Here is a 13,972-nt window from a genome sequence, read left to right on the forward strand (position 1 = left end):
TGTAAAACTACAAGGTTTTGTTGATTAAAAGCTGAAATAAGTTACATACTAAAATGACAAAAAAACAAAAACAAAAGCATATAACAAAAATACTTAAACTAAAATTAAAATGAAGACTGCATTAAAATAAAAAACTAAAATATAATATTGTAGTCTGCTACCAATAAAACGGCTGTTGTTTAAAAAAAGTTACTGACAATTTAGCTGCAGTCTTAAATCATTTTTATGGTAAGCGGATACTGACCATCGTAAAACTCTTGAAGCGATTCAACGGCGCCAGAGCCATTATATGACGGGCTTACGAGGCACATATGCCATCTTCTCTGGTTTAGTGGCTGTTAAACAGAAATATCTGACAAAATAAAGCAACTAACCAATTAGAATCAAGTAATCCCAGAGAGTTGTTCGAATATGACTACAAACCTAGCTAAAAAACACAGGAGATGAAGTATAATGGGCTGACAGACCCCTCCTGTCGAGTGCTTTCAGAGCACAACCACTTAGACTGACTGTATTTTTGGAGACTTTGCCGTGGCCCCTGACACAGTGCACCGGGGAAGGTCTTCAGACCCTTATGGAAATGAAAATAAGCATCCAAAAGAGGCTTGTCCAGAAACAGACGGTTTTACTTCTACAGCAGGCCTCCCAGAAGCAAAAACACTAAAGAGAGCTGTATCGTCCTCTTTTAGCTGCATCTGGACTCTTCGGCCCATGCAGTAACATGCTGCTCCGGCTAAAACGTTCCTCAGGGACCTGTTCCAATCCATCCTTAAGTCCCCTTTTTCCAAATCTAGACCCACCGAGGCTTTTCATAGCTCACAGTGTATCCGCCCGGGTCAGATTAGGGATTGCAAAACAAAACAAACCCTGGAAGTTTGCTTTGAGTTTTTCAAGAATTGCTCCTCAGAGCCAGCTCGTTCTCTGAGGGTGCATGAGAAAACCCTGGAGAAAGGGCGAGGGGGATGTTTCTCGTCGTCACTAGCGGCGGCCCACTGAGAGGCTGGCACAGGCAGTCGGCAGGCCATCATGCCCCAGTCACACAAGTACAGAGGAAGGTCAACCTCAAACATTTTCCCATGAGCTTGCTGTGCCATTCTACGCGCAAAAGTCCTAAACTCAGAGCAGCTGCCGTCACTGACGGTCCCTCGGGGATCCGGCGATGGAAAGGAGGAAAGAAAAGACGTGCTGCCAGCCTCTCAGACAGCTCTACATTCCTCACTCCGCAAAGATGGCACCCAAAGGACCACTCACTGACCTGACAATAATTACAGAGGTGGGGAAGAGCGTGTGATGAGTCCAAAGATGTAAACCGGCTCTTTTTCTGTACGAAAAATCTCATGCATAATGTGCACAAGCCGGCTGCAAGCTGTTTCCCGCCCCATTTATTCTGACAAATAAATGGAAGTGTTCTCTGATGTCACAAATATCCCGCTGCTAAATTTTCGGTTCCAAAAAAGTCCCCTCGGCAACGGGGAAAATATTGTCACAAATTGTCCTCCTGGACGCCAACGCTGCTTACCAAACGTATTTATAGACAGATTGTGAACGCGGGCGAAGATTTGGAAGAAAGTGGACTGTCATCGTGCGTCTGTCCACTTTTTCCCCCCAGTTGACCAAGATGTACCAGTTAACTAAATACTGAATTAGTTAGAATACGGGCTTATTACAGTAATAGCATACAATTAAAAGAACACAAAACCAAACTAAGCTAACACTTTTTTCAAGGTGTCCTTGCTACATGTTATGTGTACTTACTATTATAATAAAAATAAATGATGCATAATTACGTGCAAGTAACTCCATGGCAGACTGATTATTATTATTACTCAGTTAATTATTATTGCTCAGCACTTCATTATATAATAACACTTTAACCAAGACACCTTAAAAAATTAAATAAAAAAAATGAAATATGAATTCAATCGCTAAATAATTAAAATATGCATTTATAATAATAATAATAATAATAATAATAATAATAATAATAATAATAATAATAATAATAATAATAATGGTTGTTGTTGTTGTTAGTAGTAGTATTATTATATTACTATAATTATTGTTATTATTAATTCTAAATTAATTATAATGGCAATAGTTTAATTAAACCATTATTAATAACAACAAATACTACTACTACTACTAACAGTGAATATTATTACATAAAACAATAATTATAATAATAAAGAAAAGATTTTCATTATATAATAATGTATTAAACAAGCAATCAAATAATGTATCAAAAAACAAAAAACAATAATTACTAACATAGAACTTTTTCTAAGCTCAAGGTCATTTTACATAAAAATACCGCATTCGATTACACACATGATGGAGGTAAAAAGGTGCTGCCATTAGTTTGGAATACTACACACACTATCAGACACTCTCTTCATTTGTGAAGCAATTTGTACATTCAAAGTTGACAATATAACATTTCTTATCACTTAGACAATACATTTTAATTGCTACAAGAAAGGGTCTGCAAAGAGGCTGGTGCCCAGCAGAACCATAATTCCTGCAAGATTGTGCTTTGACCGGAGGACTTCAGGCCCTCTGGTGACGTGTTAAACAGGTTGACATACGCAGTCGGCAGTGATCTGCGCTGCCAGAAAACAATTCCTCGAGCCAGCAGAGCTCTGATTAAACAAACATCCCATTCTTCACAAGCATCAGTTTCTCCACAGGCCTCCAAGTACTAAAGCCACATCCTAATGCCCGCAGGACAGGTTGGTTTACACTGGGTTGTAAACTAACCTCTTGGGTTGGAGCAGTTAAGCCGGAGCTCTAAATGCACGTCGTGTTTTGGCAGCACAGAGGGCACTGATTTACTGCATGAGGCTATCTCCGTTAAACATCTCCTTGTGCTTATCCTCCGCTAGCCATGAAAATCCTAACCCTTAGGGGATGTGAATGACCTTGATGTTCAAGAAACTGGGCCAAAAAATGATGTGCCATTTTGTTGTTATTAATTATAATAAAAAGATTGAAATGAAGGCAATTTATCCTGTTTACTAAACCAGTAGGAGCTGTTAACACAGGAAACAGTCAGAACATGACATGGTCTGCCACAACAGAATATTATTTACCTCTGCATTATCTATCACAATGATATAAGCAACTGCAATTAATTATTTTCAAATGTGGAGTCTTACTATATTTTCTTTCACATAATAAAATTGTCATTTCAACAAGAAAAATAATAATTATTATTATTATCACTGTTGTTGTTGTAATTAAAAACTAAAATATAACAACATCCAAATATTCCATACATCAGTCAACATTAAATATAAGTAACAATAACTTTAACAATAACTTATATTATTATTATTAGTAGTAGTAGTAGTAGTTTTAGTAGTATTATATAGTATTAGTATTATTCAACATTATTTAAATCTTTAGCTTGCTTTACAAATATATGACACTCACAGGGAGTGTTACCACAGCATAATGATAATCATGTATTATACAATTTATTGTCATTATTCATAACCATAATTTTAATTATTAATAAAAAATACAAATCAATTATCATTATAATAGTGAATAATATGATGTACTGATATAATAAATAATAATATCGATACATTTTTCATTATGCAGCAAGAACAACCACAACAACAAAAATTATAATAAAACAACAGAACTTAAAAAGCTTTTTAAAATGTCATCATAAAAGAGAATAAAGTCTGTCTGCCATTAGTTGTGAATACATCTAGTCACCTGCATCTAAATGTCTTTCCTGAAAAGGAAATTTAAAAAGACAATCACAAAATAATCAGGCAGAGAATCACACTGGAGTCCTTGACTGCCCTATTAGGACTTCAACTGTCACTTTCATTTTGTGATCATCATCAGATCAGTCTGCCCTTGGCAACAAAAATGCTTTGACAATTAAGTCACAAAGTCAATATTTGGGTTTTACAATCATATTTACTAATAGATTTGACTCTCGAACTGTCCTCTTCATACCTCATAATTACCGTGAATAAAATGTGTAACCATAGTAACAGTGAATACTGTGAATACCAAGAATGGCGATTTCCATAACAAACCAGAAAGTCTTATCGCAACTGACACGTTATTCAGTAAATGGGAAAATTGAGATGCGATGTAATCAGTCAAATCTTAATTAATTGAACGCCTTCATAAGACGCTTGACACTTGAAAAAATAATGAGAGCAGCTCCAGTGGAAGCCCAGATCTAAAAGCATCATGCTGAGACGAGGTGATGAGCTTACAGCAAGCTGCAGATATTGTGCATTTAACACGAGACGAGATTCAAGACGGGATTTTCAGTTGCTAATATCTACAAAAAACAAAAACAAAAGTGTCTCGTGTCACCAAATAGTACATCAGCAGTCAAAAATGAAAGAATGGAAGAATGGAAAAAAAAACAGGTGGCATTAAAATAAATAAATATATAAAATTGTGCTGCCCTTGCTATATGTACTGGATATAACGTGACAGCCAGGTAAACTTTTCCCTAACATCAAGACTCTGAAGACATAAGCTCCTCGTCCACAGGTTTATTGACGTTGTGAGGAAAGGTGAAACTGAAACATACAAAATACATAAATCAACCGATATATTCAAATAAACAAACTGAAATCCCTTTTACTATTGCAGGTGTATGAATTAACAACTTTATCTAAATTCTTAAATTATATTTATATAAACTTAGAATGTTCGAGAAACAGTACAAAAACAACCGCATAGCGACAGACGACAATCGGCTTGAACCATAAGCTTCATAAATGTAACACGGTCTTAAAGTAATGCTCAGCAATCGCTAAAAACAGTCAATACATACCCACGATGCTAAAACAGATGCAAGAAGTATGCAATATAACAGTAAGCTTCAAAAAAATGCTACGAAAGCTACTCTCTGCTGAACATGCTCGCTTCCTCAATCACATGGCATAACTCTATACCGAAACCTAAGATTCTTAAAGGGACCACGACCAAATAACGAAGGCATAAAGGAAAGTCTCAGATTAAACAATAAACATGTTAAAGATAACAGAACACTCCCGCCTGATGTGAGTACACATCACTCAAAAACATTAATGATTATGCATTTACTTTAGAATCTGGTGGAAGTAGAAACACTATCTCTGTAACAGGCCTAAGAAAAAGGGACGAGCCTCCTGGTTTGATGACCTTCACCTCAACTTGACGCACCTTTCCATCTTGACTAGGGAAAGTCTGTGTTACCAGTCCAAGAGGCCATTCATTCCGTTGTACTTGGCTATTTTTGAGAAGGACAACACTTCCTGGTACGACATTTGGTTGAACGGACTGCCATTTTTGCGTGGTTGTAGAGTTGGTATAAATTGCTTCCTCCATCTGTCCCAGAATGTGTTCGAAAGGTGTTGAACTTGCCGCCACTGGCACTTGTACAGATCTGCAACTCCAAACTCGCCTGCGGTGCAGCAACAGAGGTCACCTTTTGAGTGAGAAGAGCTGCAGGGGTGAGCATGAACGACTCATCAGGGTCCGTAGTCACGGGAACAAGGGGTCTGGCATTGATAATGGCTGCTACCTCTGCCATGAAGGTTACAAGCACCTCGTGGGTAAGTTTGTCTTTCAACTGGAGGAACATGGAATCGAGAATTCTTCTTGCTATTCCAATCATTCTTTCCCATGCTCCACCGCAATGGGAAGCATGCGGTGGATTGAAAGTCCAAGTGCAGTTTTGGTCTGACAGATACCTCTTCACTGTCTTAATGTCAATGTTTGAAGGTATCTTTAAGTCCTTACATGCACCAACAAAGTTTGTGCCACGGTCTGAACGAATGTGTTTGACAGGTCCCCGCACAGCAAGAAAACGTCTAAGCGCATTGATGAAGCTGGATGTGTCGAGGGATTCTATAACTTCAATGTGAACAGCTCTCACGCTCATACATGTAAAAATTACAGCCCACCTCTTGCTGAGAGAAAAACCTCCTCTCGTCCGACGTGAAGAGACACTCCAAGGGCCAAACACATCCAGTCCAATGTTGGTAAAGGGAGGGTCTGTTGTGAGACGATCTACTGGAAGGTTGGCCATCTTCTGGATGCTGAGTGGAGCTCTGAGCCGTCTGCAAGTTACACATTGACTTATGATGCTGCTCACCCTACGTTTTCCACCAACTACCCAAAAGCCGGCTGCGCGGACAGCTCCTTCTGTAAAGTGGCGGCCTTGATGGTGGATACACTCGTGATAGTGTCTAATGAGCAAAGTAGCAATGTGATGCTTGCCTGGAATTATCAAAGGAGTTTTTATATTCTGCTCAAAGCTTGCTCGATGGAGACGACCTCCGACCCTAAGAATTCCTTGTGCATCAATGAAAGGATCCAGAGTATAAAGAGGACTACTTTTAGGAATCCTTTCTTGCTTTTGGATACATTTGATCTCTTGACTGTAAACCTCTTCTTGTGCAGCTTGGATTACAATTGCTGAAGCTTTATCAGATTCCTCTACATTGAATTCAGCTTTGCAGTAATGCCATCCCTTACAGGAACTGTTTTCCTTCCCAGTTGTCTTGAAATGACGAGCTATGTGAATAAGGCGAGTGATGGCTCCTGTTAGTGACTTCCAAGAAGAGAATTTGGCAAATCTCTGGGAACCCAGTTGCTTGGATAATGCGGCAGTGCTTAAAGTGTACACTAGAGGACGTACATCTGGGTCTGAACTTGGATCAACAAGGTTGAAAGTGCTTGCAGAAGTACTTGATTCTGGCCTGAGCAGAAATTTGGGTCCACTTAGCCAACTGGTGTTTTGTAAATGGGCTGCGGGTACAAAACGCGTTGCATGATCTGCCGGGTTTTGGTCTGTAGGCACATATTGCCACTGATCTGGATTGGAGGACCTTCGGATACGTTGTACCCGGTTGCTGACATAAACGTAAAAACGTCTGGTCTCATTACAAATGTACCCGAGAACCACCTTACTGTCTGAGTAATAGGTTATAGCATCAAGCTGAAGGTCAAGGTCTGCAGAAATTAAGTCTGCTAACTCGACTGCAAGAACTGCTGCACAAAGTTCAAGTCTTGGCACAGTGTGCTCGGGGCCGGGCGCAAGTTTGGCTTTTCCCATCACAAAACCAATCTGAATATTCCCTGCAGCATCTGTGATTTTTAGATATGTCACAGCAGCGATGGCTTTTGTCGACGCATCCGAAAAAACACACAACTCCCTTCTGACAGCTGCTGATGGGGATGTCTCAGTATAGGCTCTGGGGATAGAAAGACTGGACAGCTCCAACAAAGAATGTCTCCATAAGGTCCAAATTTCCTCCATCTCTTTTGGCAGAGGAGAATCCCAGTCACCATTCACAGAAGTAAGCTCCCTCAAAATAGCCTTGCCTTGGATAGTGACTGGCGCTACAAATCCAAGAGGATCATAGAGACTGTTGATAGTGGACAAGACACCTCGCCGGGTGTACGGTTTTGCCTCCTCACAGACACTGAAGCGGAGACAGTCGGACTGGAGGTCCCAATTAAGTCCAAGACTACGCTGCATTGGCAGCGTGTCTGCCTCAAAGTCTAGATCTTTTAGATCACTAGCATGATCTGCGGATGGAAACGCTTCCATGACATCTTTGTTGTTCGCTGCAATCTTATGTAGTCTCAGATTTGATTTTGAGAGAACCTCCTGACTTCTTTTAAGTAAACTGATAGCAGCTTCTACTGTAGGCAGGGACTTCAGGCCATCATCTACGTAGAAGTCGCGCATCACGAAACGTTTGACATCAGGGTCGACACAGAAATCTTCAATCTGAACAGACTGATGTAGACAATGTATAGCCACAGCAGGCGAGGGGCTATTACCAAAGACATGGACCCTCATGCGATAATCCACAATGTCTTTAGAAATGTCATTATCCTGGAACCAAAGAAAACGTAGGAAGTTTCTGTCATCTTCCCTTACTAAGAAACAGTAGAACATCTGTTCTATGTCTGCAGTAAAGGCAATGGCTTCTTTTCTGAAGCGCATTAGCACTCCTACCAGAGTGTTGTTCAGGTCAGGACCAGTTAAAAGTACATCATTAAGTGATATGCCATTGTGTTGGGCACTAGAGTCAAAAACTACTCTGATTTTGTCAGGTTTCTTCGGATGGTACACTCCGAATGTAGGCAGGTACCATTGTTCTTCCCTCTCACTCAGAGGAGGAGCTAATTCAGCATGGTTGTTTTTAAATATCTTGTCCATGAAGCTCAGGAAGTGTTCTCTCATTACCGGTTTCCTTTCAAGGTTGCGCTTGAGAGACATAAGACGTTTCAGTGCTTGAGGCCTGTTGTTGGGGAGACGTGGCCGTGGACTCTTAAAGGGTAATGGTGCAACCCAACTACTGTTTAAGTCCTTGTGCAAACCTTCATCCATTATTTTCATGAAAGAGGTGTCTTGAATTGAAGGAGCCACCTGGTTGTCATCTTTGGTTTGCTTGAATACTGTGCATCCCAGGAGGTCAGAATCACAGAATGATTCATCCACCGCATATTTCGTGTAGTAGTTATTTACTCGGTTGTCTTTGTAGATTTCCTTAACGTGGAACACATTAGGACATGGATCAAAGAGTGTTGGACGTTTTTGTTCTGTGGTAATTGTGTGGAAGGTTCTGATTATCAGTGGTTTGTGAACATTTCCCAGACACACGTTGCCTACGATAACCCATCCCAGATCCAACTTCTGTGCATAGGGCAGGTTGTGTGGGCCATTCACCTGTTTACGGACTTTATGAACTCTTAGAATGTCCCGACCTAAGAGAAGCATAATTGGAGCTTGAGGGTCCTGTTCTGGGATAAGATGTGCCATAGACTTTAGATGACCATGGTTGCGAGCCACATCAGGGGTTGGAATCTCCTCTCTATTATTAGGAATGTCATTGCATTCTATAAGGCTTGGCAATGGAATGCAAACAGTTTCATCCAAAGATTCTACTTCATAGCCACTGGCCCTTCTTCCAACTGCCTCTTTCACTCCTGCGCATGTTCTTAATATGTAAGGAGCACTTGGGCTTTGGTCACTGAACACTTCAAAGAACTGTGACCGAACCAGTGACCTGTTGCTCTGTTCATCCAGAATTGCATATAGTTTCACTGCCTTGTCTCTACGGCCAGCTGGGAATACTTTAACAAGGCATATTTTAGAGCAAGAACGGTCCATCTGATTTTCTCCGCAGACCTCTGTACATTTGCTGGTGACTTGAGATTGAGGTAAGACTTCCTCTCCCTCCCCGCCGTGCTCCATAGCAGGGCCTTCATCTCTCCAGGGTACAGGCCCAGGGTGGAGCGCAGTGTGGTGTCTTTCGCTTTTGCATTCAGAACATTGGACTTTAGTCTTACAGTCTTTTGCAATATGTGATGTCGAAACACAGCATTTAAAGCACACATTATTCTCTCTTAAAAAAGCCTTGCGATCATCAAACGGCTTTTCCCGGAAAACGCGGCATTTATTTAGAGGGTGCGGTTTTCTATGAATAGGACACTGTTTATCGTAATCATCAGATTTTTTTGAAAGCTCCCTAGCATCATTGGCAACTCTTGAATATACCGCTGTCTTGTGTACAGAAATTTCTCGTTGTTTGTTGGGCCTCCAAGCTGTCTTCTCCATTTTGGGAGTCAAGTCTATTTGAGAGACAAAGTTGAAGCTTGGATCGTTTCCAATGCTTGCCTCTTGGCAAACAAAATCCACAAAGAAGGCAAAGGGGGGATAAGGAACACGATTTTGACGCTTGTAGGCTGCGCCGACTGATGCCCATCTCTCTTACAAACGAAACGGTAGCTTCTGTACTATCGGATTGACACCTCTTGCAGTGTCTAAGAAAGCAAGACCTGGCAAGTCTCCTTCTGCCTTAGCTGACTGAAGCTCCATTAACAGATCACTCAATTTTGTCAGTTTAGAATAATCTCTGTTGGTTATTTTAGGAAAGGCATCAATACGTTTGAATAGGGCATCTTCTATTACTTCCGTAGAGCCATACGCTTGATCCAGTCTGTCCCATGCCATAGCCAGTCCTGCTTGTGGATGGTTGATGTGTATTGCCCTTATCTGTTCAACATGCTCTGCAGACTCCTTGCCAAGCCACTTTAGAAGGAGATCCATCTCTTCACTAGAAGTCAGGTTTAAATCAGCAGTTGCAGACTGAAAAGAACGTTTCCAGGCTCTGTAATTCTGAGGTTTGTCATTAAACTGCAGTAAACCTGTTGCCACTAGCTCACGACGAGCAAGAAATCTTACAAAGTCATTCATGTTTGAGCTGCAGTTGTTTGAATTTGGGGAAATAGGGTAGGGCTGAGGAGTCGGATAACCATTGCTATTTTGCCTAAAACGTTGCAAGGGTGTTGAATTGTTATTCTCAAATCCAGCTTCGCATGAGTTATGAACATACTCGTTTTCATAGGTGCTTGGCTGTTGTGAGGTGGTAGCAGGTGGTTGGAAGGCAACACTTGCATGGCGTGAAAGGAAAGGTTTGGCTTCAGGTTTGAGACATGAAGATGGGATGCCGTAACTTGTGATTGGTTCTATTTTAGCTGGGACATGATACAGTTCTGTCTCTTGCACTTCCGTTTGATCAATAATATATTGTTCAGTGCGTTGTTTGGCTTCCAGAGGGGCAGAATTCACACTTAGCACACAACTGTGTTTCTCAGCATTTTCGTCAATAGCAGCTTCAAGCGCCTCTGCTTCGGCGACTGCTGCAGCTGCCTCCTTCTTATGCTGTAGCACTTCCATAGATGCCTCCACTCTGGCCTTTTGTAGCTTTAGATTAACTTCCTCTTCGGCAAAGGTAAGACGTGCTTTTGCTGCTTCTGCCCTTGCTCTTGCCTTAGCTGCTGCAGACCCAGTTGACGATGTACTTGATCGTACTGAAGAGCAGGAAGCATGAGAGCGTGTCTTTATTGAATGGTTATCTGTTGCCATAGCGAAGTTAAGTAGTCTATTTTACCATTAACTGCCAGCTTGCATTGCACAATCCTGTCTTAAGCCAACGTGGTTTCACTGTGCTGCCCTTGCTATATGTACTGGATATAACGTGACAGCCAGGTAAACTTTTCCCTAACATCAAGACTCTGAAGACATAAGCTCCTCGTCCACAGGTTTATTGACGTTGTGAGGAAAGGTGAAACTGAAACATACAAAATACATAAATCAACCGATATATTCAAATAAACAAACTGAAATCCCTTTTACTATTGCAGGTGTATGAATTAACAACTTTATCTAAATTCTTAAATTATATTTATATAAACTTAGAATGTTCGAGAAACAGTACAAAAAACAACCGCAACGACAGACGACAATCGGCTTCGAACCATAAGCTTCATAAATGTAACACGGTCTTAAAGTAATGCTCAGCAATCGCTAAAAACAGTCAATACATACCCACGATGCTAAAACAGATGCAAGAAGTATGCAATATAACAGTAAGCTTCAAAAAAATGCTACGAAAGCTACTCTCTGCTGAACATGCTCGCTTCCTCAATCACATGGCATAACTCTATACCGAAACCTAAGATTCTTAAAGGGACCACGACCAAATAACGAAGGCATAAAGGAAAGTCTCAGATTAAACAATAAACATGTTAAAGATAACAGAACAAAAATATATTACAATTTCACAGTTAAAATGTATTTAAAAATGGCCGGCACTTAAATTGACGTCTGTTATCTAATGCAATGATATTCATACTTTTCAAAGTGTGACCTTAGTGTCCAAATACTTTTGTATTTCCCCAAAATTCACTCACATTACAGAAAATGATAAAGATAGATTTGGGAATTAAAAGAATAGCTCACTTACTCACTGTCAGGTCATCTAAGATTTAGATTTAGTGTGTTTCTTCAGATAAATTGTGTAAAATGGTGCAAAACATCACTTGCTCACCAATGGATCTTCTGCAGTTGAATGGGTGCCGTCAAAATGAGACGGAGCTTCTTTCTTACAAAATGCATATTTTCACTTCTCAAAATGCGTTACTTGTGGATCATTGTGATGTTTTTTATCAGCTAAGTGTATCAGTTGTTGGTTCTGTATTCACAATGTTGAGTGAATTTAACACCTGCCTATACAACGTCACAACAAGTCCAGGGTCATGGAGGTAAATGCTCTTACAGCCGTTTGAAAGATAACAACCCCTAATCAACAGAAATCGAGGAAATTCATCCGCCTTGTTTCATTTTCGCTCTGTAAACAAGTTTCTATTGCATCCGCCGCCTGCAGAGTTCTTCCATCCAGCTTCCAAAGGCACCATAACATCACGTCAAATGATCCAGAACAAATGCAAGTGAGCTTTAGAGATATACAAGCAAATATATAGTATGTTACTTCCTTCAACAGCATCTTATGAAAAGTTTTTCTTCTTTCAAGCAACCACTGAACCATCGAGGGCTATAGTGAAGGACTGCTTTAAAATACAAAAACAATAAAGGCATCTTAGTATAAAGGAACAAGTTACTTGAGAGCAGGAGGATGTAGGTGGTGCAAGAGTGGCCCCTGAACTGGTCATTTATCACAAGGTCCAACATACCAAATAGATGTGTCTTGTAAAGACTTGGTTACTTGGTTTTCCTTAGAAGCTACTTTCAGTCATACTAGCAGAGCTTGAGCCTATTTCAATGGGAACAAGGCAAAAATCCCCAAAACAGATTATGTTTTAACAACATATTTCCAATCAGCACACGTAACATGTAAAAGTGCATAAAACTTTGCTTCTTTATCTTCGATCGTGAAAAAATAACTGTTTCTCTGCTGCTTCTAAAAAGGCCATTTTAACTAAAAACTATTTATAAATACAGTCTTCATGAAAGAGACTTGGAGAAATGTAGCATCAAGTTTTTTGCTCATCAGTGGATCTTATGCAGTGAACGGGTGCCATCAGAATGACAGTCCAAACATCCAAGTAATCCACAAGTAATCCACTCCAGTCCATCAGTCAATGTCTTTTAAAAAGCTGTATTTGTATACATTGTAACATTTTTAGCTTTTAACAATAGCTTCTTACCAAAATGCCAACAACTGCATATAATGATGCTTATTCCATAGAAAAAGTCAATTCCCTGTTGTCCACTCATATCCAAATTATGATGTATGTTTATAACCATTTTGGACTTTTTTGTCTTATGCAGTGCGTGATCTGTGCAGATTTCTCACCTGATTCAGATGAGACCATTTCTTAATGGACATCAATTTCTCCCACTTATTATTCTGCAGGCATTAATTATTTCCCTTTATTACTCTGCCTTGTCCTATCGTCCTACACAAACTTTCAGAATTAAACCTTAAAAAACTTCGTTCCATCGCTTTATTCTTATAAAATGTCATGTCATCAGATTATAAACTGATGGATTAATCTAGTAAATGAATGCGACAGAGTCACTGTTCCTGTGATTTATTTGACCAATTAATGCACAAACTCCCGAGTATTTACACATGAAAGGTAAATTAATCAGACAGCGTATTAATATGATAAGCAGGGTGAAATAGCAGTAACATAATCATCCTAAATGTATTGCAGTGTCACGCCCCTTTAAACACGAGAGGGCTGATTGATTTAACACAACCCAATACTAACTGTTTTTTCACAATTGGGTCATTTATCACATTGCTTCGGTACGAGCTGTTTTAACAAGCCAAAGATGTCAGGGGAAGTGTTTGCGAGGTGAGTGGATTGAAAGCTGAATCTCCCCAAAGAGGAATACACAATATGCTCTTCAGGGTAAATAAGGCTAAGTTATGAATGCGTTCATATTTTTCATTAACTTACTAAATGTTGCTGGCTCTGACGGGGAACCATGGGCCAAAGTTTTCCCTGCTGACTTATTTCACAGTGAGAGACACTAGATATCATACTGTATGTTCTCAAAACAGAGGACTGATTCCCGGTATGAAAATCTTTATATGTTTAAACCATTAGTGATACGCTTTTGCATTACAGAACGAGTCATGTGATACAGATTGCATGTAAGCCTCACAGGACAGAT

The 13,972-nt window shown here is 40.0% G+C and overlaps 2 protein-coding genes across 2 annotated transcripts in view; both read right to left on the reverse strand.

The window, feature by feature from the left end:
- The window catches only part of LOC122351746 (calcium/calmodulin-dependent 3',5'-cyclic nucleotide phosphodiesterase 1A-like), a 64,132-nt gene that overhangs the window by 26,735 nt on the left and 23,425 nt on the right, over positions 1-13,972 (reverse strand).
- Positions 9,099-11,582, reverse strand: LOC122351832. The gene is made up of 2 exons (XM_043249180.1): positions 11,375-11,582; positions 9,099-11,117 (listed from the first exon to the last, which is right to left on the reverse strand). The coding sequence occupies exon 2, from the start codon at positions 10,910-10,912 to the stop codon at positions 9,755-9,757; it is 1,158 nt and encodes a 385-aa protein (XP_043105115.1). The 5' UTR covers positions 10,913-11,117; positions 11,375-11,582; the 3' UTR covers positions 9,099-9,754.

This window comes from Puntigrus tetrazona, chromosome 9 (genome assembly GCF_018831695.1).
Source record: "Puntigrus tetrazona isolate hp1 chromosome 9, ASM1883169v1, whole genome shotgun sequence".
NCBI classification, from domain to species: domain Eukaryota; kingdom Metazoa; phylum Chordata; class Actinopteri; order Cypriniformes; family Cyprinidae; genus Puntigrus; species Puntigrus tetrazona.

Bases quoted from the DNA above. Each gene is read 5' to 3' on its own strand.
- LOC122351832 (XM_043249180.1), bottom strand. From the start codon at position 10,912: ATGGCAACAGATAACCATTCAATAAAGACACGCTCTCATGCTTCCTGC.